The 26,943-nt window shown below is 38.5% G+C and overlaps 2 gene segments (V, D, J or C); both read left to right on the top strand.

Annotated features, from left to right (window-relative positions):
- The first annotated feature begins 132 nt into the window (after positions 1–132).
- On the top strand, positions 133–23,730 carry LOC125263434. The segment is given in 2 exon segments: positions 133–665; positions 23,386–23,730. Coding segments are annotated over 2 exon segments (384 nt in total).
- On the top strand, positions 20,851–21,415 carry LOC125263445. The segment is given in 2 exon segments: positions 20,851–20,960; positions 21,048–21,415. Coding segments are annotated over 2 exon segments (363 nt in total).
- Positions 23,731–26,943: the final 3,213 nt, after the last annotated feature.

Below are 26,943 nucleotides of genomic sequence, written 5' to 3' on the forward strand. Positions count from 1 at the left end.
GCTGTAATCTAAAGCGTTACCGTGTTTTATTATCTTAAAGAGACAAACAATGGTCAAAGAGACAAAAAAAATGGTCCTCAGAATTATCTGTTTTTTAATGAGCATAATATGTCTGTATGGACAGTAGGAAAATTCAGAATGAGTCAAACTGAAGGCTCATAAATGAATGGAGCAGCAAACACTTCATCTGAGACCTTTTGATTTCTGTCTATCAATGACTTAGCAGTTTGTATGAACGTGACTTTGTTGTGAGCAAGCAGTTGCAGCCAAAGGTATTAGTTCCCCCTGCATCCTCTGACTATGATCAGACTGGTGATTTTGTGTTCGTGAGATCTGTGACCTGGCTGTTTTGAGAATCTGTGTGACATGAGGTCAATAATGAATGACTGAAGAGTAAGTGAACAGGCCTACTAAACAAATATTCAAATTAAAACACAACTAGATTAAAAATCCTTACACCTGCGATCCTCTATATATGCAAATGATTCAGTAGGGAGGATCAGAGTCACTCAGACACTCACAGGACTGTGTTATAAACTGAATCCTCAGTCAGTGTTTATGTTCTGCTGCAGTGTAGATAAATATCTTCTTATTCTCTTCATTTGACAGTTTTATGGTGATAATGGAAATGTTACTTTATGGAGTTCTCCTGATGATTATTTCAAGTGAGAATTATTTCACTGTCAAGTTATCTAGGGATTCTTCTCTGCCACAATGTCTGCCCTAACTTGACAAAGGCTTCAATCAACTCTTGAGTGCGCATGGAATAACTCAAAACATCCTTTGTCATCGAAGCAATTTATTTTCAGTAACAACTTGATCCTCATTTTGCTTTTCTTCACAGGTTAATTCAGATGTTTAACTCAGATGCTTAGTCAGATGTTTAGCTTAATAACCTACACATGGAAACATACAAATATAAGTTACTATACACAGCAATGATATCAGTTAAAGATCATTTATACTACAAACAATGTTAAAGCACTCATAAATCACATGAAGTACAATACATAGCAGTGCAGTTCAACCACAACACTAAATCAAACGTGCTCACTGCACATGGTCAATTAGCATATTAAATGCCAAAACTGTTAGCATTAACAAACAACTTGCAAGACACTCACAACTGTTCTTTTAAACAGTCTGTAGTCTTAATAAATTATTATTTCTCCTACCAGTAGCGTCTCAAAGTTGATGAACACATTGTGGCTTTTCCCAACTGTCTTTGACCAAACTCAGCATGTGGTTTCTTCCAAACTCAGTGGCTATATCCATGCATGCTTTAACAGCACTTCTCCTTTGATTTTATAACCAGTATTAGCACCAACTTGGGTAAAAGAAGCGCATTCACTGCCAGCAGAGATCCTCTGCACCCTGATAATCAAACAGGCACACCTGGTTCTATGTGACATGTGGAGATCCAATGGCCAATCAGCTTCCTTGTTCCTTCCAGGTTGCACTTTACACTACATGTCCACAACCAATAGTATTCATTCATTTTGATCTCACATCAAACCTCATCTCATCCGATAAATTTCCAGTCTTTATTTAAGAATAATGAATAAAAAATTTTCCCTTACAATTTCAAGTTTAACTTAACACCTCCCACTTGAGCTCCTGGTCAACTGACCCAAGGAGGTCACACACTTCTTGGCTGACATTCAATCTCTTTACTGTTCTTCAGTGGGAATTAAAACAACTAAGCGTCTAACATCCCTATGAAGAACTGTAGCTGGGATCTTATTACAAAGCTTTTTCGTTGGTTTGACATCCTTGGTTGCTTCTGTTAGTCTTGGTTTAACAATTGAGACGGGATAACTAGGGAATACTCTGACCATTACATCTCTTACTGTTCCTTTCTTGTCTGCATTTACACTGACGACTCTGGCCAACTTGAACTGACCTCTTAAAGCATTCTGGTCAGCCAACCACACCACATCTCCCACGGCAACATTACGTTCTTTAGTATGCCACTTGTTTCTTACAAACAGGTTAGGACCTGCAAGCTGACACCATCTTCTCCAGAACTTGTTGACTTCTTCCTGGATGATTCTTAATCTTTTGTATGGATAACCTTCAAACTCAAAACTTCCTTGATCTCCTCTTTTCCCTGTACGTCCCAGAAGAAGAGAGTTTGGACTTACGTATTCCACACAATCTTCCCGACTTTGTGTCCTGGCATCGATAGGTCTTTCATTAACCAAGTTTGCTGCAGTGTAAAGAAATGTTTGAAATTCCCCCCATGTCATAACTCCATTACACCCCAGATTCTGGAGGGCTCGCTTCACCAGACGGACAGCTGCTTCTGCTGCTCCATTTCTGTGAGGGGAATCTGCAGGATGAATTTTCCAAGACAACTCTGTGCTGTTCTTGGCTGCTTCAGTTTCTAACTTTACCTTGTCTTGTCGACCTAGGAACTTATGAAGATCTTCAAGAACAGACTTGGCCCCTATAAAATTTGATCCTGAGTCTGACCACAATTTTCTTGGATGTCCCCTTAAAGCTGTAAATCTTTGATATGCCAGCAGAAATCCTTCTGTTGATTGGTCACTGACAATATCAGTATGGATGGCTCTTGATGCCATGCAACAGAAGACAATTCCCCAAACTTTGAGTCCTATCCTCTTCTTTACCTCATCTTTTACCACATAAGGTCCAAACAAATCCAGAGTTGTGAACTCAAATGGAGCAGCTGGTTCAGACCGCTCTGGTGGAAGATCTCCCATAATTTGTTGGCATTGCCTTGCCCTTGCCTTTCTGCAGGTCACACAGCAGTCTACAGATTTCTTAGCTAGTCTACGGCCTTTTACCACCCAAGCTTTTCTTCTCATCCTCAACAAAGTTCCAGCCACTCCTTCATGATTTACTTGATGAGCTTCCTGAGCCAGCAGCGTAGACACATATGCATTATAGGGCAAGATTGGAACTGCCGTTTTGTCTTCATTGTAGATTTGAATTCTTCCTCCACAAACTAACAGTCCAGAAGTTTCATCCTTATACACTGCCAACCTGCTAAGAGTAGTATCAGGAAATACCACATTCATTTGGGCTGCTAGAAAAAGATCTTCATGAGCATCATCCAGTTCACTTACTGTCAAGATAGCTTCATTGAGTCCTCCCTCAAAAGGCTTCACCTCCCACTTTGATGAACCAGAGGTCTTAGTTCTGATCTTAAGCCACTTCTCGGCAGCTCGACGCACCCAAGCAACAACTCTGACCAGTCTAGACAAACTGCTGAATTTTTCAACATTAAGCAACTTACTTGCAATTAAGCCACCACACATCCTTCCTAATGAAAGATCCATCCGTCCTGCAGAGGACCCAGAGTCTACAGTAAGATGATTTAACTCAGATCTTTCTCCATTCTCATGAGCCCTTACTTTAAGTTTCTCAAGGAGGATTGCATCTTGTTTTCCCTTGGCCATATATCTGGTTAATACTGCAGAGAATGTTTTCTTCTGGAGTTTGTTAATACTCTCTCTTGCTGCAGTTGCAACCTCAGCAGCTGACTTCATTGGCCAGTCCTCTACTGGCCACTTCAGGAACACTGGCCCTCTTTGCCATGCAGAATCTTCTTTGAGGTCTTTTGGACTACCTCCCCTTGTGATAATATCTGCAATGTTTAAGTCACCTGGGATCCACCACCAGTCTTTAACAGGTGTTGTTCTTTGGATTTCTCCTATTCTATTTGCAAAAAAGGACTGGTAGCCATAGCTAGCCCGCTGAATAGCTCCCAACACTGTTTGGCTGTCCACCAGATGGAACCATTGGTCAATCTCCACTTGGCAATGCTTCTCAATATATTTTCTGAGTCTGGCTGCATAAACTGCACCACACATTTCAGCCTTAACTGCTTCTCCTTTTTGATCCAAAGGAGTCAATTTGGCCTTGGATTCAACTAGCCTCACCTCAATGCCTTGGTCTGTTCCCCACCTGAAATATGTTACAGCTCCATAGGTCTTATCACTCCCATCAGAGAATGTTATTGCCAATGGTTTCCCATTCCAGCCTGCAGGTGTTAAACCCTCTGAAGGAACTTTATCTTGCCAAGCTGAACATACTCTTCAAACAATTTAATGGACTTCTTCTCTGAGGCCTTTCTGACAGTGGTTTATCCCATGTATCTTTGGTCAAGAATAGCCCCTTTTTGTTTGACAGGCGTTCACCAGGCCAATTCAGATCATACAGCCCCGCCACCTGACTCAGTAGTTCCTCTTCTAGTCAGAGGATTAGGAGTCTTGGCCCTGACCTCCTCTTTAAGGAGGTTTTGTCCTACTCTCATCTTCTTTTTCCACTTGGAAAAAGTTAATTGAGGTCATGATGTAGAGTTTATCTTCCTCAGCTAGATACCCAAGTCCAAGGGCCTTGTTGTCCTTTATCCCTCAGCTGGTTTGGAAGTTGTCAGGATTCCTATCTTCTTCTGCCGACTTTACTGACTCTCCATCAGAAGGCTTCCAACTTTGCTCTGACCGAACCCAGTGCTTCAAGAAAAACGCTCCTGCTCTTAGGATCTCCTCAACACCTTCGGCTATTTTATCCAGCTTTTCCCGATCATTGTGGGATGTTAAAATGTCATCTACATAACTATCCACTTCGATAACTCTGCGCTCTTCATGAAGATGAGAAAACTTTGTCAGTTTTGCCGTTTCTCGCATGGCTAACTGTGCAATGCACCCTGCTGGTCGGTCGCCGATGTTAACTCTGGTGATTGCATACTCTCCTTATTTCTTCACTCTGATCCATCTCTCCACAGGAATCTATGCAGATGCATTTCTTTTTTCCTCCAGCCATACAGAGTTATACATCTTCCGGATATCTCCTAGGACAGCATAAACTCCTCTTCTAAACCTTAGAAGGACAGCTCTGATTCGGATTAAGAACATCTGGGCCTTTCAAGAAGAAGATCATTCATACACACTCCTTTAAATTTCTGACTGCTGTTCCATACCAGGCGAACTGGAGTAGTAACTGAGTGAGGATTTAGCGCAATCAGATGACTCACATACCACACAGGTCCATTCCAACAATTGATTACATCCTCAGTGAGCTTGATTGCTGCTCCTCGCTCCACCATTTCATGAATTTGAGTTGCATAAGCGGCTTGCCATTCTGGCTCCCTCTTGAGCTGCCTTTCTGTTCTCAGAAATGTTGCCTCTACTCCACTTCTATTATTAGGAAGGGAAGCTGGATCTTCAGTCCATGGGTATTTTGAATGCCAATGAGGAGACTTGCTGTGCACATCATCTTCTACGTAGGTAAGACACTCTTTTATAATCTCAAGTTCTCTTACCTCCGCCAGTGTCATCTCCTTACCACCTGGCTGACAGTTTCCACAGCGACAGGCTCCACACATCGGTTCACAAGCTGCCCCAATACTATCCCATTTCCACCATTCCAAGAACTCACGGTTGCTAGCAGCTGCAATGTTTGTCTCAGCTCTAGTTTCTTGAAGTAGTTGGACTGACTTAGACATCTCTTGCATTTCAGATCCTCCCACTGACTCTTCATATTTTACTGCGGCTGTTCTCATTGACAGAGCAAAATGTGTTTTAGACTCGTATGCAGCAACACTGATTTCTTCAAATAAGTCTGGATGAGCTCCGCCTACGGTCTTTCCCAAAGGACTGTCCCATAAGACAAGATCCTCCACAATCTTTACTCTTTGTGGGGCTAATCTCCCTTCTCGATGGCTAATAAGAAGTTCAATCTCTTTAGGTCTTACCAGATCTTCAAGTTTGACTTCTGGGAAGAATCTCTGCAGTTGCTTAGGTTTAATGACTTTATGCACTTTAGCAATTTCTTCCAAGCCATAACAGAGAAGCTTGTGCGCTCTTTCTTTGTCCTCATCAGTCTTGACTCTGACTCTAAGAAGATATCGCTTGGTTTTCACCTTAATGGTCATTCCAGCAACTCCATGCACTATCAAAGTGACATCTTCGCTCCTTAACCTCAACCTTTCTGCAGCCTTGTGGGTTATATAGTTGGTATCTGATGCAAGGTCTACTAAAGTTCCAATCTTCTGCCCTGCATTAGCTGTAACTTCCATGAGCATCATGATGACAGGTAGTTCTTGCACTCTACTTTCCTGCAAAAGTCCCATCTTATAGTCATCATTTGCATCAAAAAGTGCTCTTGCACTACAAGAGAGTTTCTGGAACTCCTTCCTGAGTTCAGATTCAATCATTTGACTTGACTCCCGAATGAGAAGGTTTACTTGCTTGGTAAAACACATCTTTACAGTGGTTCTCTCTCTTTTAAGTTGGTCCACTGTTTTCCCCAAGGCTTCTTCTGCCATCTTTTCTACCTCAAGTCTTTAAACAGCTCAATTAATTCACTGATGACTGATATTAACAATGTTGATTCTTGTCCCTTGCGCCAGCTTTGTTTTCTGGACCATCAGAAGCCTTTAATCTTCTTATCCACAAGCGTGGTTATTAAGTGTCAAGTTATCTAGGGATTCTTCTCTGCCACAATGTCTGCCCTAACTTGACAAAGGCTTCAATCAACTCTTGAGTGCGCATGGAATAACTCAAAACATCCTTTGACATCGAAGCAATTTATTTTCAGTAACAACTTGATCCTCATTTGCTTTTCTTCACAGGTTAATTCAGATGTTTAACTCAGATGCTTAGTCAGATGTTTAGCTTAATAACCTACACATGGAAACATACAAATATAAGTTACTATACACAGCAATGATATCAGTTAAAGATCATTTATACTACAAACAATGTTAAAGCACTCATAAATCACATGAAGTACAATACATAGCAGTGCAGTTCAACCACAACACTAAATCAAACGTGCTCACTGCACATGGTCAATTAGCATATTAAATGCCAAAACTGTTAGCATTAACAAACAATTTGCAAGACACTCACAATTGTTCTTTTAAACAGTCTGTAGTCTTAATAAATTATTATTTCTCCTACCAGTAGCGTCTCAAAGTTGATGAACACATTGTGGCTTTTCCCAACTGTCTTTGACCAAACTCAGCATGTGGTTTCTTCCAAACTCAGTGGCTATATCCATGCATGCTTTAACAGCACTTCTCCTTTGATTTTATAACCAGTATTAGCACCAACTTGGGTAAAAGAAGCGCATTCACTGCCAGCAGAGATCCTCTGCACCCTGATAATCAAACAGGCACACCTGGTTCTATGTGACATGTGGAGATCCAATGGCCAATCAGCTTCCTTGTTCCTTCCAGGTTGCACTTTACACTACATGTCCACAACCAATAGTATTCATTCATTTTGATCTCACATCAAACCTCATCTCATCCGATAAATTTCCAGTCTTTATTTAAGAATAATGAATAAAAAATTTTCCCTTACAATTTCAAGTTTAACTTAACATTCACTTCTCCAGATTATTATTGTCATTTCATTTTTTCTAAATCATCTAACATAATTTTTTCTCTGTTTTTCAGCTGTTAGTGGTCAGTCTTTGACCTCCTCAGATTCTGTGGTGAAAAGACCAGGACAATCAGTCACTCTGTCCTGCAGTGCATCTGGATTCTCAGTGAGCGGCTACTGGATGGCTTGGATCCGTCAGAAACCAGGGAGAGGACTGGAGTGGATTGGGAGTATATATGGCTCAACTATATATTATGCTCAGTCTCTACAAGGCCAGTTCTCAGTGACCACAGACACCAGCAAAAACATGCTGTATTTAGAGGTGAAAAGCCTGAAGACTGAAGGCACAGCTGTTTATTACTGTGCAAGAGAGTCACAGTTACACAAAAGACTGCAGGGCTGAACAAAAACTATTAATGCACTGAAAACTGAAAACTATTAAGATCACTGAAGCAATTACTGCACATTTCCCCACATTTCAACACATTAATTGTTTAGAAATGTTGTTTAAAACTTTCAGGTGAATTAGTACACTGCAGTGGCAAATAATATTATTTACAATATGCAAGATGAATCTAGATATAGATTTTTTTTTTCTTTGGGCTATGCAAATTAGAATGTACTTTCTGCCTTATAAACTCTTCATATTTATCTACTTTTCAGTGTTTTGTCATTGAGATTTTTAACAAACACTTGTGCAAAAATGGTCCTCAGAATTACTTATTTCCTAGCATATTAAAGGTGCTATAGAGGATGTTTTGTTTTATACATTTTTGCAATATTACTTGAAACTGTCTTTACTAACTGATAAAAGACTATTTATTAGGTGCACTGAAAGGAATAATATCAATATACATCATCTGTGCACGAGGTAGGGCCTTAAAAACATCAGCCAATCGTTTGTGTGATCATCGCATAAACGACTGGCCCTTTGGCTTGTCAATCACTGCCATTACGTTCCTTGTGAGAGACGTGCGCGCTCCAGTAACTTTCCACACTCCACAGGTATGGAATTACGTTTCTGCCACAATTCCGCATGCGCAAGATCATATTTTGAGCGTGCAAAAGGGCATTTTGCACGCGTGTGAACTGAGTTTTGCGGAGAAATGTTCGTCTCACAAATAAAAAAGTATTTTGAGTGAACGAAAATCAATTTTACATTTAAAAGAAGTTTATTTGGATGTGCACAGATATTCTCTTTCACGTGTGAAACGTCTTGCTTGCTCTCCTGATACACACACTGAGTGCTCTCAATGACCAATGGCTTGTGCGCTCCACACAACAGAGCATTACAATGTGCCACAATTCCAGCCAATCAGAGATGAGGCTGCTAAATTCTGATTGGCTGGCTTGACAACCAATCACAAGACTCCCTGCTTTACTGACAGCGGAAGAGGAAAAATACATGGTGGAAGAGGCTTTTGTTTAACAATGACATATGCAAAATAACAGTATGTTTGTGGGTCACACACCCAAGATTTATACTGTTATATATTTGCATATGTCATTGTTACCTACATTTTTATTTATTTATTTATTTGCAGTGAGGGAGAACAAGCCTGCATCCCAATGTTGCATACTATCCTTCCTAAATAGTGTGAAGTATTTTGATAATTACTTTACCTTGCATTTATGCATTTATTTCATATGTTTTATTTTAAAATATAAAATAAACTAATTAAAAGGGCAAAAGTCTGTCCATCTTCATTTCTGAAAGCATGTAACATTAGAGACCCCATATAACCTGCAGTTCAGTAATAAGTTAAATCTAACTTACCAGTTAAATAACCATATACACGGTTACTCATTGAGCCAGTTCGGGCATTTCCACTGAACTGTCAGCTGTTCGTTCTGTACTCGCTGTACATCGACACAACCATCAATGGTTGACTTTTTAATGTTGTATTCATATTTTAATGCATTTATCACATTTACCTAATTTTGATTGTTTTATTGATTGCAATAAAGACAAAGCTATTGGGATTTAAAAATGACGTTTCTGTAATTAGACGCGCACACACATTTTTTTCCAGCACTTTTTTCCAGCACTTCTTATTTTTAATGTGATGACCACAAACATTACTTGTTCATCCTTCTGAGATTGCCCCACTGTAAAACCAAACGTTTCAAAATGTAGAAAATTCAACATTTGATAGGAAACTTATTTAAAAATAAAAAACACAATAATTACCACTTTAACCAGCAGGTGGCGACAAAGTAGCATTTATTTGTGCATATATTTCACTTTGTTTCGTTTTTTACTAAATATTAAACATTATAAAATAACTAGGTTTAAAAATACATTTTGTCAATATGAAGTATTAAGTACTCACAAAATTTTATGAAAAACAGTATCTTCTTGTGAATGAATTAGGCTACACAGCAGCTGTCAGTCAGTGCAGCACAAGATCAAAGATTTCAGCACACTTGTAAAAATACACATTTTATTCAATTAATCTAACTAAAGTGCACAATAAATATTTAATATTTGATGCTTTTTTTTCACACGAAAGTTTGAAAACTGATGGTCGAATTGAATTTAGCCGAGGAGGAACAATGAGGTATGTCTTTATTTATTTATTTATTTATTTATTTATTTATTTATCATTTCTTACGTTTGAATAACTAAATTAATAATATGCCTGACTATTTAAGTGACTATATTCTGATTGTAAACTAAGTATTAAACTACTGATGCTCAACACACCAGCAAGTGACATCTCACTGGAAGTTTTCGAGCTATATATTAATTGCATAAGTTCTAAAGAGCACTCCTGCATATAGTCAGTTGAGGTGCAGGAAACACTGGGACGTGCCATTATGTAATAATATGATATGATTTTGATTTTTTTTTTTTTTTTTAAAAGGGACTTTGGTAGTGTTCAAGCCATTAAACAAAAGCCTCTTCCACCATGTATTTTTCCTCTTCCGCTGTCAGTAAAGCAGGGAGTTTTGTGATTAGTTGTCAAGCTAGCCAATCAGAATTTAGCAGCCTCATCTCTGATTGGCTGGAATTGGCACATTGTAATGCTCTGTTGTGTTGAGCATGTGAGCCATCGGTGATTGAGAGCACTCAGTGTGGGTATGAGGAGAGCAAGCAAGTGAGACGTTTCACACGCGAAAGAGAATATATGTGCACATCCAAATAAACTTCTTTTAAATGTAAAATAGATTTTCGTTTGCTCAAAATACTTTTTTATTTGCGAGACGAACATTTCTCCGCAAAACTCAGTTCACGCGTGTGCAAAATGCCCTTTTGCGTGCTCAAAATATGATCTTGCGCACGCGGAATTGTGGCAGAAACGTAATTCCATACACAGGCGCCGCATGCAATGTTTTTGTCAGGAGTAACAACTGCAGATTATGAGTTACCTGCGGTGAGTCCGACATAATGAATCCACTAACACGACACAGCGAATGCCGGTGGTAAACAAACACTCGTGTTCCAATACTCGTGCACGAGTTTTGGGAGGCGTTCCCTCGAAATGAGCTGTGAAGGAGGGGGGTTGTTCTTACGCATGCGCTCATTTCAAAAACTCACTAACCGTCTTTGGTTTCTCAGTCGTCGAAAACTTCCTCTATAGCACCTTTAATCAACTTTTTTTTTTAATCAACTTTATTTTTAAACACTTCAGTCTCTCTTTTTTTTATTTTAACAGTGTGCAAAGGTCAGACGCTGACTGAGTCTGAGTCAGTCGTCCTCAAACCTGGGAACGAACATAAACTGACCTGTACTTTTTCAGGATTTAGCATTGGCATTGCAGAAATTTCATGGATAAGACAAGCTGAAGGGAAAGGGCTCGAGTGGATCTCATTTATTTCTGCTCCAAGCAGCAGTAGCAAATATTACTCTAAAACTGTTGGCGGACAATTCACTATATCCAGAGACAACAGAAAAATGCAGGTGTATTTGCATACGACAAACCTGCAGGCTGAGGACACTGTGTCTGAAAAACACTGTAACACAAGAGGTGCAGTACATAAACTTATGTTCTTTGGAGACATTCACTGTTCATGCCTTACTTTATCAAAAAAAAAAAAAAAAAAAAAAAAAAAAATCAGCTAATTAAAAAAAAAAAAAACTGACTTTCAATCATCAACATCAGCATTAAAGCATGTGAAAAAAAAAAAAAAAAAAAATCATCCATCTCATCTCTAAACACCTAAAACATGTTACTCCAATTATTAGTGCACTTCATTTTTAATCAATTATCATGAGCTAGAAAAGACGAAGCAATAAGATGGTTTCAGAGGTTAAGGACACAGAAAATGTAAATGTACCTTTAGAGGGCAGTCTATGCAAACCTACTTCTTGTCTCTTTTAAAAGCCCCCACTCTATTCATCTACAGACACAAAACTTGTTTGACTTTCCTGCATCAGGTTCCTCTTTTCATAACATGGCAATGGATATTGTGTCTAAACTGTGTTTTATCTTCATGTTTGCTCTCACAGAATGTAAGAAGAGCTTTTGAAAACCTGTTGACAATCAGACTTATTCATGTGTACTGTTGTAAATGTTAATGTTGAACTGTTCATTTTTCAGTCTGTTGGTGTCAGACACTGACTGAGTCTGAGTCAGCGGTCATTAAACCTGGAGGATCTCACAGACTTACCTGTACAGCCTCTGGATTTAGCAGTGACCAGGACTTGGCTTGGATCAGACAGGCTGTAGGAGGAGGTCTGGAGTGGCTGGCATACATCTCATCTGGCAGTGGTTATATATACTACTCTCAGTCTGTTCAGGGACGGTTCACCATCTCCAGAGACAACAGCAAGAAACAGATGTATCTGCAGATGAATAATATGAAGAATGAAGACACTGCTGTATATTATTGTGCAAGAGAGCCACAGTGGCAAATACAACCACAGTACTGCACAAAATCTGAATGCAACAAACATTTTTTTACATTAATTACTTTTCTCACAAATCACAAATATTATCTGAACAATTACAGTAAAATTGTGTTATGTGTTAGTTTAAAATATAATAATGTAGAAAAAAAATTTCATATGTACATGTATGTCTTGATTAATGAAAAACTGCCAATAAGAACATTCATACTAATTTATGAAATTTTAGGTTAAAAAATCATCTTGGGTTATGACTGTAACCATGCTTTCCTGAAAGGGATCTTCTGGATAGTGAGCATTGTTGTGCTGTATTGTGTACTGTATTGTGGGGATAAAAAAAAAAAATCTTGGATTTCATCAAAAATATCTAAATTTGCGTTCCAAAGATGAACGAAGTTTGTACAGAAAGTGCAGAAAGACAGAAAGTTAATTTTTGGGTGAACTTACCCTTTAATAGAGAAAATCTATAGACTGAGGACACAGCTGTGTATTACTGTGCCAGATGACCACCCAGCCAGCACTTAGCTGTGGTCACGCCGCGATGCCTTCGTGCCTTAGTCATGTGGAAAAAGCCTTGGTTCCTGTCCCAAGGGCCCATGTTGGTAGCTCCTTGTCATCGCGTAATGCTAACGATGGACGCTTCCCTCACGGGTTGGGGAGCGATCATGAGTGGTCACTCAGCTCAGGGTCTGTGGGAGGACCATCTACTTTCCTGGCACATAAATCGGCTGGAAATGATGGCAGTGTTTCGAGCTCTCAATCACTTCCTCCCAGACCTGAGGGGCCATCACGTGTTGGTCCGTACGGACAACACATCGGTGGTCCCCTATATCAACCATCAGGGGGGTCTGAGTTCATGTCACCTATGCAAGTTGGCCCATCGGATCCTCCTGTGGGCCCTTCCTGGGTCCCAGAATCAGGAAGCAGACATACTGTCGAGGCAGGGGCCGAGGCATGGGGAATGGAGACTCCACCCCGAGGTAATGGAGCTCCTTTTGCAAAACTTTGGTTGTGCAGAAGTAGACCTATTTGCATCTCGGGAGACGACTCATTGTCAGTTATGGTTCTCCCTCACTCATCCAGCTCCACTGGGACTGGATGCTATGGTACAGACATGGCCGAGGCGGCGTCTGTATGCATTTCCCCCGATCGCTCTGCTCCCAGGAGTTCTGGAGAAGGTTCGCAGGGATGGGGTTCGGCTGCTGCTCATAGCCCCATTCTGGCACACCAGAATTTGGTTTTTGGACCTAGTGTCTTCTAGCGGTCCCCCTATGGAGATTCCAGTCAGACAAGACCTCCTGTCACAGGCAGGATAAACAAGCACGATATTGCACCCTCATCCGGAGTTGTGGAAGCTGTGGGCGTGGCCCCTCAGGGGGCTCACCTCATAGATTCAGGTCTCTCCACCGAGGTGGTTCTGTGGGGAAGAATCCCTTGGTCACACGATTTCTCCGTGGTACACTGAGGCTGAGGCCTGCTCAGTGCACTAGAAGGCCAGCTTGGGATCTAGACATAAGTGCTAGAGGGTCTGACCTTGGATCCTTTTGACCCTTGGAAGAGCTTCCTGAAAAGTTCCTCAGTCTCAAAACCATCTTTTTGCTGGCCATTTCGTCTCTTAAGAGAATTGGAGACTTACAGGCTCTTTCAGTTTCTCCATCATGTCTGGAATTTGCTCCAGGCATGGTTTAAGCTTTTCTTCACCCGAGACCGGATTACATGCCCAAGGTTCCTACTAATGTTGCAGGTCCTATTATGCTGCAGGCCTTCTGTCCTCCACCCTTCTCTAATCCAGATCAGGAAAAACTTAATCTGCTTTGCCCAGTTCGGGCATTAGATGCTTATGTCCACAGAACTGCCATGTGGCGTAAGATAGATCAACTGTTTGTGTGTTATGGGTCACCCAGGAGAGGGTGTCCTGCATCTAAGCAGAGAATGAGCAAGTGGGTGGTTGAGGCCATCTCACTTGCTTATGAGTCCTCTGGACAGCCTTCACCTTTGGCTGTCCGAGCTCATTCAACCAGGAGTATGGCTGCTTCTAAAGCTTTGGTTTCTGGAGTCTCCCTGCAGGATATGTGCAATGCAGCAGGGTGGTCTTCACCTCACACTTTCATTAGGTTTTACAACCTAGATCTTGGCTCCACTCCAGGGTTTTCTGTTCTCTCGTCCTAATACACTCAGGCATTTGAGATTATGGTGTAGTGGGTAGCCCGCTAGAAATTTTACGCTCCCAGAACATTCTCAGAACATCCCCACTGTGTGATAAGGATGTTGTCTAGTAAAGTTCCCAGAACGTTCAGATATGGTCACAATGTGGAGTTCTTTTAAGGTTTGGGGGACATTATTTGGCTGACCTTTAGGGAACATTCTCTGAGCATTTAAGGAACCATATTTTATATGGAAATGTTCTCAGAACATCCCTGCTGCCCTTGTCAAAAAATTGAATTGAAAAATCGAGCTAAATTGACTAACAAAAGTGTCTTACAAAAAGGATCATCACTGGATCATCACTGACTGAAGCACAGGCTCTACTCTTCAGCACAATGGTAACCTCACAAAACTCAGATAACAGAAACAGAACATTAAACACTAACAGAGCTCTCTGTAGATCTCTGCATCTTCACTTATTACAAAGCACTCTGACTTTATTTCTTTCATACAAATCTTCTTACTGAGGTGTTTTATCAAAATTTATAAATGTCACCGTTACGGAGGTAAGCACTTGCTTTAGTTGGGCTCCTGACCCTTGACATTTTAACTTTAATTTTTGTCCAGTTGCTGTAACAGTGTGTTTCTAAAGCACATTTGTTACAAAAAATATTGTGAGAAAAAAATCTGATCAATTCTGATGATTTGGTTGCTCATTGTTGATGATTTAATCGTCATAAAATTGCTTTATTCACAGCATGTTGTATTTCTTACATCTTGTTGTAGTCCTATGATAATGCATAAAATCCTGCATAAAATCCTGCTCATGCTTTGATTTTTTGAGAGTTTGGCATAATGTGGCAACATTTTCAGATAAACAGATCAGTTCTGAGCATTAAAAAACAAGCTACTAAATCACAAAAACGATTTTTGTTTATTGTCACCATTGTTGAGGTTCATACGCTGATTCATGATGTCTGTGTGAGTCTAAAAGACACTGCTCAAAACTGTGTATAATGAATTAAAAAATAAAAGCTGTAAAACAAATTAACCATTAACTAATGCAAAACTAACAGTTAATGCATTCAAAGTTTAGTCTCTGTAGAGGACCAGTGAATCAGGAACACTAAACAACCAAAATCTTTTGATCAGACTTTTTTGCATTTTTTGCTATAATAAGCGTGTTTTGGAAACGCAGCCAGAGAAAACTTAACTTTCAAGAATCAAGAGCCCATCTAAAACAAGTGCTCACCTCTATAACGGTGACTTCAAACTTCATTATTTTCTATAAAACACCCACGTAGAAGGCGACGTTCTCGTGTCCTTGCGTAACTTTGCCTAAAAGTTCTCTAAAAGTGACGGAAATTCTGAACCTTTACAGAACATTTGGGACAAAAACTTCCTCTTTTGGTAATGAAAGTGCTGCAGTTCAAGGTTCCTTATATGATTTTAGGGGACATTCCAATTTGGTTCATTTTATGGTCACATATGAATGTTACAAATAACGTTTCCGAAATTAGTTTAGGGGGGACGTTCTATTTTGGTTATTTTATGGTCGCGGGAGAACGTTACAAAGAGGACATTTGGGAAGTTAACAGAACATCCTATAGAAATAGTCCCCTAAACATTCCCAGAACGTCCTGAATGTTCCCTGAAGGCCCACCAAATAACATCCCCCAAACCTTAAAAGAACTCCACATTGTGACCGTCTCTGAACGTACACCTCGCTCACCTCACAGGCTCGCTCACCTGGCCACAAGAACTGCAAGGCAGATGCCCTCAGAGTCCTGTCCTCCAGAGCCCTCCAGCCATGATAGTCAGTCCCATCCAGTGGTCCATCAACGGTCTGAACCTGCTCTGCCGGGAGGTACTGAGGGACGAATCTATGTTCCATGCACTTGCCGCATGTCCCTCATGGACTCAGCTCATGCCTCTCTGAGCTCTGGACACCCAGGCAGTCAGTGAACCCTCTTGCTCCTCCGCCACAATGACTCAGGATATTTCCTGATATGTCAAGGGATGCTCAGTCTGTGCTGTCACCAACACCCCACGTAAATTCCCAGAGGGGAAATTGGTACCGCTACCCATTCCCTGGTCCCACATCCTTAGTCCTTCCGAAATTTATGACTCACCTGTGACACTTATATCAAAGTTTTGTGTTAAAGACAATGTATTTAAATGAACTAATTTGCATAAAGAACAGAATACTATGTCCATGTCACAATCACCAGTGAGAGTGCCCGTCATTGCTACCAGAGGGCACTCCATCCTGGACTACACACATCATTTGGACTCCATTTCCCATCTACTCTCATACCTTGGATTGATCACCCTGCACCTGCTACCCATTATACAATTACTCACTCACACATAAAAGACACTTGCACCCACACCTCCATGTGAAGTCTTGTTTAGCACCGTCTGACATTTCTGAGCATTTCCCCTGGATTCTGTATTTTTGTGTTTGACCTTGGACTGTTACTCATTTCTGATTCTCTGCTGCCTGCCGTGACCCTTGCCTGTTCCTGCATTGTTTATGTTTGCTGCCTGCCCTGATCACTGCCTGTCACTGTTTCTGGTCTTCATTGAGCATACTAGTCTTTATGTCTAACTGTAAATTCCCTTACACAAACATACAATAAAATGTTGGCAAACATACTGACCTAAAAAAGATACTGTAGAAATATTTTATATATATTATATATATTATATATTTGTATGTCTCAACTGTTAAACCACCAATAAAAATAACATTTATACACATTTATGAGAGTTTTAGTTACTCAACATTCTCTGTATAGTAAGCATTGTTGAGTTGTATTGTTTGTTACTGGAGGCACAACACATCACATCAATGAGATGTATAAAATAGTGTCATTAACCTGTCTGATAATATGAAATTGTATGTGTTCTCCATAAATGTTTGCATTTCCCCCCTTTCAACACAAAAAGAGACGAAAATCATTTTTTTCCCCATTTTTTTTTTCTTTTCTTTTTTTTTTTTTTTTTTACCAATTTTTAATTCAATAAAAATATATTATTTTATTTATATTTTTGATGTCTTGCTGAACAGTGCTGAAAAGTAATCAGGGTGTCAACAAATTTTTCAGTATTGTAAATGACAAGTGTTTTTCCTATATGCAAAACTGCTCAGTTTTTCCACCCCTCGTTGTGTTTTAAAGGGAGCTGTTTGTGTTGTTTATCTCCCAGTAGAGGAGAGAGAAATCAGCATAAATCATGTACTCTACATCATTACTGCTGCTTTTGGCAGCAATGACCTGTGAGTGTCTTTAACAGCAAGTAATATAAAACAGATATTTGTATAATTTCTGCATAATTCATCGATTGTGTATTGTTGTTCTCTCTTGACAGGTGTGGAATGTAATATTGTCCTCACTCAGCCAAACTCTATAGTTCTGCAGCCGGGACAATCATTTACTCTCACATGTGAGGTGTCTGGATATTCTGTTACCGACAATAGTTACGCGACAGCCTGGATACGACATCCTGCAGGAAAAGCTCTGGAGTGGATTGTGCACATATGGGGAGGTGGAAGCATAACCAAAAAAGACTCACTGGCAAACAAGTTCAGTATCTCCAAAAGTGACTCCAGCAGCACAGTGACTCTTAATGGACAAAATCTACAGACTGAGGACACAGCTGTGTATTACTGTGCCAGAGGACCACAACATGAGAAAACAGCACAAGCACTGTACATGAACTACATTAGTCAACATATGTTTCTACAAAAAAAAAAAAAAAAAAAAAATATCATGATTATAATATTCGTGATTATATAACCACAATTATATTATCACTCATGTATAAAGTATGACACATCATTTACTCACTCAACCTCACATCATTCCAAACCTGTGTAACTTTCTTTCTTCCGAGGAACAGAAGAATATCTTAAACTTGTTTTCTTTGTATGAGGGGGGAAAAAAAACAAAAAACATATTATTATAAAAATATCCATTTTGTGTTTCTCAGAAGAAAGACATACAGGACTGGAACAACATCAAAGGTGAGTCATTTTTCTTTATTTTTTTTTTATTACTAAACCACTTATTTAAACTTATTTTATTTCTTTAAAGGTGCCCTAGAATTGAAAATTGAATTTACCTCAGCATTAAATACAAAAAATAAATGGAAATGACATACAATGAGTCTCAAACACCATTGTTTCCTCCTTCTTATATAAATTTGATTTGCCAACTTTTGTATATGCCAGCCCATGTTCAAGGCATTAGACAAGCCAGTATTAACGTCTGGATCTGTGCACAGCTGAATCATCAGACGTTGTGCAGGTAAGCAAGCAAGGACAATAGCGAAAAATGGCAGATGGAGGAATAATAACTGACATGATCCATGATGTCATGATATTTTTAGTGATATTTGTAAATTGTTTTTCTAAATGTTTTGTTAGCATGTTGCTAATGTACTGTTAAATGTGGTTAAAGTTAGCATTGTTTCTTACTGTATTCATGGAGACTAGAGCCATGTCGTTATTTTCATTATTAAACATTTGCAGTCTGTATAATTCATAAACACAACTTCATTCTTTATAAATCTCTCCAACAGTGTGTAATGTTAGCTTTAGCTCCGTTAGCTGCAGCCTAGCTACTATGAAACTCATTCAGAATCAATGTAAACATCCAAATAAATACCATACTTACATGATCTGATATGCTGCATGACGAACACTTTGTAAAGATCCATTTTGAGGGTTATATTAGCTGTGTGAACTTTGTTTATGCAATGTATTATAGAGTTGCGAGCTTGGGGGTGGGGAGCGCGAGCATTTAAAGGCACTGAATTGGCGAATATTTAATGATGCCCCAAAATAGGCAGTTAAAAAAAATGAATTAAAAAAATCTATGGGGTATTTTGAGCTGAAACTTCACAGACACATTCAGGGGACACCTTAGACTTATATTACATCTTGTGAAAAAGGGTTCTAGGGCACCTTTAATTAGTTGGGTCTTGGCACTCATTTTAATAAAAAGTTTTTTGTAACAAGTAAATACGTTCGTTAAATTAAGAAGTAACACATAAGACACTCTTTTTCACCACCTGCTGGCATATTTATGTAATATGAAGAAATTGTCACTGAATGAATCAGTGAACGAATCTGAACAAATCATTTTGGTGAACGAACTGAAAAAGAACGAATCTCTTGAAAGAATCAAAAGCCGCTTTTCCACCACTACTGCACGTGCAAAAAGTCGGCGGGCAATATGCTAATGTTTCGGCTTAATATTCGTTTTACAAACGCATTATAAGAATATTGAATTCATGCAGGCAAAGTGATTGTGTTTGTCTTGTCCTGTTTTTTTTAGTAAATGGTGTAAACTAAATTAAAAAAAAAAAAAAAAATCAGGAAATCTCTCATATAAAATCTTTTCTTTTCCCAAAAATGTAAGGATATATACTTTTAAAGAAAAAAAATGTTGAATTCATGCTAGAATAAAAAACAAAAATTAAAAAAAAAATAAACTGAGTTTTAAGGCATTCTGATGTGTGATTTTTAACAACTGATAAGTTACATGTTATATCCACATTCTTGAATATCTTTAAATAAAGATCTTTTGAACAGGTTTTCAGACAGTGCAGAAATCATGAAGAAGAAAAAAAGCTATATAAACACTTTTTTTTGACAATTCATAATTAACTACCTGAACTATTAAATAAGAATAAACAATACATTGAAAGGCAGACATGGTTTCAGAGGTTATTAAGGACACAGAAAATGTAAATGTACCTTTAGAGGGCAGTCTATGCAAACCTACTTCTTGTCCCTTTTAAAAGCCCTACTCTATTCATCTACAGACACAAAACTTGTTTGACTTTCCTGCATCAGGTTCCTCTTTTCATAACATGGCAATGGATATTGTGTCTAAACTGGGTTTTATCTTCATGTTTGCTCTCACAGAATGTAAGAAGAGCTTTTGAAAACCTGTTGACAATCAGACTTATTCATGTGTACTGTTGTAAATGTTAATGTTGAACTGTTCATTTGTCAATTGTTTCAGTCGGTGTCATTGACTGAGTCAGGCTACTTTGGGTGTCTTGTTCATCATATTTATTTTCACATAAAAACAACAGAATTAGGAGTCTGATCCACTATTTGTGCTACTAAATGTGAGAACAATGACCCAGTGGTGGAAAAGGGCTGATTTGTGTTTGCCTGTATGCATTCAACTACAGTACACTGAAGCTCTGCAACTTTGCTACAGTCCTTTATTCACTTTCACATGAATGTAACACAATGTCACATCTGTTTTAAATGTAACTCAGAGGAGGTTATATACTCATGCCTTCTTTGAAAAATAATCTTATTTATTCATGTCAATACTAGCATTTATTTGTGTCGCAGAAGGACAATATTATATCCTTATTAAGATGTGGAACTATTGTCCTTTAAATGAACCTCAATGACCTCAAGATCTAGTTTTGCTAATTCAGGATTTCTATGCAAATGATCTGATGTCCGTTCCATATTTAAACAACTACACTGTTGAGTGGAGGACTCATCACCAGTTCAGCCTTGACATAAATCATGTTCACTTCATATCTCTTGCTGTTGCTGGCTGCAGTGTCTGGTAAATATATTTATAGGACAAAATAAACTCTTTTCTTAGTGTAAATACATAATTCTGATTATTTGTACATTTCATGTTTATCCACAGGTATTGACTCTCAGGTTGTGCTCACACAGTCTGAACAGTCAGTAGTTGTGACTCCAGGTGGTTCCCACAAACTGACCTGTGCCTGCAGTGGATTCACTCTTAGTAGCACTGAAATGCATTGGATCCGTCAGGCACCTGGAAAAGGACTTGAATGGATTATTTATTATTATTCAGATTCTGCTAAGAGCTCAGCTCAGTCAGTGCAGGGCAGGTTCACAGCATCTAAGGACAGCTCTAATTTCTATCTGCACATGAATCAGCTGAAGACTGAAGACACTGCGGTGTATTACTGTGCAAGAGAGACACTGTGGAAACACTAATACAGACAGCTGTTCAAAAACTCATCATGAGGTGGACATGGTTGAGCTGATAAAGGGGAAGATGATGAAAAGTGATATAAGTGATAAGACAGATAAGACTGTCCTCCTCCAACGACCCTATAGGTCTTTTTTCAAGCACCTTATTACAACCTATATTTACGTTTTAAAGTCATGCACCTTCTAGCTGGCGTAAAAATAATGACAGTGTCGTGTTACGTCTGTAGTCATGAAATGATGTATGACTGTCGTTACCAATCAAAATGAGTTAATTTAAATGCAATGTGTGGACCTTTTAAACAGTCCCTTACCCACCATTTGTCCTATTTCCATTTAGCAAAACTCTTTTTTTTTTATTATTATTTACGACTACACCTACCCTAACCCTAAACATACCCTTAGTGATTTATAGTGCATATACACTTTATGAGCACATGCATTCCCTGGGATCAAACCCACGATCACATGATTGCGTATGTACAGTATATTGCAAAGCTATACTAATGGAGCTATGCAAAACCCAAAATATGATGCAGATAAAAGGGTACAATACATTAAAATGAAAGTGTCCTGCTGTCAATAGGGGTCGTATTTCAGGGAAGAGGCAAATGACCTGGGCGTATTGGTTGGAGGACATGTTGGTGAATACATGGGTATTGTCAAGATGGAGCTTATTTATTTTTATGTTTTAAGGTCCCACTTTATATTAAGTGCCCTTAACTACTATGTACTTACATCAAAAAATAAGTACAATGTACTTATTGGGTTCATATTGAGTGGCAAAACACTTTTGCTTCTATTGAGGTGGGATACGGGTAAGGTTAGGAAAAGCTTTAGTGGTATGGGTAGGATTAAGAGTAGAGGTAAAGTGTAAGGGATGGGTCAACAGTGTAATTATAAATGTAATAACAGAAATTAATTACAGATGTAATTACATGCAGGTGCTTTTCAAATACAAGTACAATGTAAAAAACATGTATGTACACAATAAGTGCATTGTATCAAATGATTAATGTAAATGTAAGTACATAGTAGTTAAGGCCACTTAATATAAAATGGGACCAAAGTTGATAATGACTCCAGTAGTTACTACTGGAGAGTTATCATGTTTCTCACTTTAGAATACTGATCCAAATAATAAGTAATTCCTTCTGAAGGATTTGGTAATACTTTAGTCATCACTAGTGCGTTGCCATGATCTTCACTTTAGAATTAATTATACATGATGCATTATTCATTTTAATTATGAACGTGTAGTATAGTTCTCAGTAGTTCTCTGGGAGATATGATAAAAAACAGTAGTTACTGATGAGCTAATAGTGAACTACCTCCTTCAACTGATCACTATTACTTACTAATTCATTAATCAGAGTTTCTTGTTAGTTAATAGTAGTTACTATAGTGTTAATAATGCATTACTCATTTGTTCCTGTGTAGTTATTCATTAATGAAGGATCAGTATTCTAAATTGTTACCACATGTGGAACCACAACCAGTTCTTGAAACTAAAAGACAGCAACTAACTCCTTGTGCCCAAAAACAATTGATCTTTCCACTGTAGTTTGTTACCACCAAACCCAGGCCAGATTTGGCGATCTGGTTGCATCTCAGAAACATTGACACAATACCAAATAACACACCATGAATAAATTACAGAATAAAGTTCTACTGTACTACTACTGTAATAAAGTTCAGATTACTGCATTAAACTACAATGTAAGTCTACAAACCTGCAAAGATGCAAATGATTTTGTGGGAAGATTCAGTCTCCCAGCCTCCTGAAAGATTGTGTTATAAACTGAACTTTTAGTCAGTGCATGTGTCCAGTGACTAAAACAGCTGCAGTGTAACCTATAACTGTTTTACTGCCTTTTAGTTTGAGTTTTGTTGTTGTAATGGATATGCTGCTGTATGGACTCCTACTGATGATAAGTGCATGTGAGAAAATCTGATCCATAGTGGATTATTATTGTTATTTATTTTTGCTAATTCATCTAACATTAATTTTCTCTGTTTTTCAGGTGTTAGTGGTCAGTCTTTGACCTCCTCAGATTCTGTGGTGAAAAGACCAGGAGAATCAGTCACTCTGTCCTGCAGTGCATCTGGAATCTCAATGAGCAGATACTGGATGCACTGGATCCGTCAGAAACCAGGGAGAGGACTGGAGTGGATCGGTCATATTGACGGTGGCACTGGCACTGGTTTTGCTCAGTCTCTACAAGGCCAGCTCTCCATCACAAAAGACACCAGCAAAAACATGCTGTATTTAGAGGTGAAAAGCCTGAAGACTGAAGACACAGCTGTTTATTACTGTGCAAGAGATTCACAGTTACACAAAAAACTGCAGGGCTGAACAAAAACTATTCATGCATGAGATCACTGAAGCAATTACTGCAAATTTCCCCACAATTCAACACGTTTCTTGTTTAGAAATGTCTTTAAAACATTTCAATACTTCTGTATAAACAACATCCCAAATGAAAGTATGAATTTCTGGGCTGGTAATAAGGAAGGTCAAAAAGAGAATAGATTCAAAGTTTGGAGGAATGATCATTGAGTGAGATTCATAACCTGAAGTGATTGTACTGTAAGCATCAAATGAAACAGAAACTCAGACTCAAGAATAGTCAATCATGCAAAATCTATTTTAAAATGTTGGCCTACTATACATTTCCACAGTAAAATAAACACTAATTTCAAGTAACTAATCTTCTAATCACTAATCTTTCAAGTAAATTAATACACTGTAGTGGCAAAAATCATCTACAATGAGCAAGATGAATCCAGATATAGGGTTGATTTTTTCTTCTTCTTCTTCTTTTTTTTTTTTGGTCTGACCCTCCTTTTATTGATATGAAATCTGCTGGAGGATGGGCTATGCAAATTAAAAAATTTAAATGTGCTTTCTGCCTTATAAACTCTTCATATTTGTCTCCTTTTCAGTGTTTTGTCATTGAGATTTTTAACAAAAACTGCTGCAAAAATGGTCCTCAGAATTACTTGTTTCATAAGCATACTTGTCTCTATGGACAGTAAGTAAGATTTATTTTAAGTACTTCAGTGTATATATATATATATATAGTTTTTGTTTTTTTAAAAATTAATTTTCATCTCTTTGCTGTCAAGTCATGTCTATTTTTCACTTTATTGCTAAAACTCAAGTGTCTCATAAATGATCATTTCTTTTATTTTAACAGTGTGCAAAAGTCAGACACTGACTGAGTCTGAGTCAGTCGACTTCAAACCTGGGAACGAACATAAACTGACCTGCACTTTCTCTGGATTTAGCATTCGCAGTGCAGAAATTTCATGGATAAGACAGGCTGAAGGGAAAGGGCTTGAGTGGATCTCGGATATTTCTGCTCCAAGTGGCATTGACAAATATTACTCTAAAACCGTTGAAGGACGATTCACCATCTCCAGAGACAACAGTAAAATGCAGGTGTATCTGCACATGACAAATCTACAGGCTGAGGACACTGCTGTTTATTACTGCGCCCGAAAAACACAGTAACACAAGAGGCTGCTGAGCAGTACATAAACTTATGTGATTTAGAGAAACTGTTTGTGCCACACGTGATTAAAAAATAATTCACATATGTATCTGAAAAAAAACATTAATAAATGTCAACTTTAAAGCATGTGTAAAACTCATGTATTCACTCTTCTCAATGTTCACACCAAATACACTTAAAGCTGCAGTAGGTAACTTTTGTAAAAATGTATTTTTTACATATTTGTTAAACCTGTCATTATGTCCTGACAGTAGAATATGAGACAGATAATCTGTGAAAAAATCAAGCTCCTATTGCCATTTGCTGAAATACACCGCTCCCGGTAAGAAACAACCAATCAGAGCCAGAAGGAGTGTCTTAGCAGTGTCAATCAAGCTCGCGTGCGCGCTGATCACACTCCTCTCATGCACAGCGCGTACAGGCGTTCAAATTCAAGATTACCGGTGTGCCGCAGCTTTGCTTATGCCGGACAAACGATCCAAACTGCCAATTCCTCGAGTCGCACCTGCTCATAAAAATAAAGACGGGTAAACGGAAAAAGACAGATGACGATTATAAAAAAGCCAAAAAGAAAGAATTGGATAAATAAAACGAGGGTAAATATCGGAGCGGCTTTTCCGAGGTGGAGGGAGCTACGTGTCCTGAAAGGATTAAAAACCGATGCAGAGTTAGCCACATTTCTGCTTGACAAGTAAGTATCCCTGCTTGACTTGTTTCATTTTTTAAGAACTAAATTGAACTAAGATAATTTCAAAACAGGCCTGCCCGTCCCCTGCCTGATGCTCCGCGCACACCATGGCTTGTTGGTGTCAGACACTGACTGAGTCTGAGTCAGCGGTCATTAAACCTGGAGGATCTCACAGACTTACCTGTACAGCCTCTGGATTTAGCAGTGACCCGGAGTTGTCTTGGATCAGACAGGCAGCAGGAGGAGGTCTGGAGTGGCTGCCATACATCTCATCTGGCAGTACTATATCCTACTCTCAGTCTGTTCAGGGACGGTTCACCATCTCCAGAGACAACAGCAAGAAACAGATGTATCTGCAGATGAATAATATGAAGAATGAAGACACTGCTGTATATTATTGTGCAAGAGAGCCACAGTGACAAATATAACTACAGTACTGCACAAAATCTGAAAACAACCATATAAACAGCTCTATATAAAATGTTATTATTCTATGCTCCTGTCACGGTGTGGTTGCATCAAAGAGAGTTGAGGCAGGATCTCGATGCAGCAGTAAACTTTTATTAACAATGAATCAAAATAACAAACACTCAGGATAACAGGGGAATATAAAATTCAGGAGAGAAACGCACTAACCAAAGACATACTAAAAGATATAAGAATGGACACAAGAGGTAATTAACAGGCACACATAAATAGGGGAATATTTGAAAGAACAGCCATTTGTATGGTGTTCAAAACCATATAGACATAATTGAGTGAACTCAATCAATCCCATAATGCACCCCAATAACAAGTGTACAACCAATGTACACTCAACGGCTAGGTAATACCACTGTGAGGGTCGTGCCAAATGAACCACCGCATACTAGTTTCCATGACAAACTTCAAGATAAACCTTTTCATTACTCCTGGAGCTGCCAGTTTGCTAAGTTTCAAATGTTTATTATACAGCAAGCACAATATGCAAAAGTGACTAAGGACGACTACTAAGGAAGACAGGAAATAAACAAAGGAACTGGGAGCAAAACTAAAGCAAAAGAGGACATAAACCTGACAATTCCCTAATGTTTTTATAGATGTAAATATTATAGATACTTATAGAAACCACATTATAGATATATAATACTAAATATTATAGACACTTAAATATTAAATACTATTTGAGAGCAATGATGGACAGCAACAATTTTAAATAAATTTATTAAACTTATTAAATTAATTAAACAGTCTTTTCCTCACACAAAGCAATCAAATATCTTCAGTAGAATTTGCATGGAGTAACTTTTTCATAGCTTTTTTTTTGTTTTTGTTTTTTTTATTCCACAAGATAAATATACAGGTTGCAGGTCACTAATTATGCAAAATGTATGGGT

Source organism: Megalobrama amblycephala, linkage group LG2 (assembly GCF_018812025.1).
Source record: "Megalobrama amblycephala isolate DHTTF-2021 linkage group LG2, ASM1881202v1, whole genome shotgun sequence".
Taxonomy (NCBI): Eukaryota; Metazoa; Chordata; class Actinopteri; order Cypriniformes; family Xenocyprididae; genus Megalobrama; species Megalobrama amblycephala.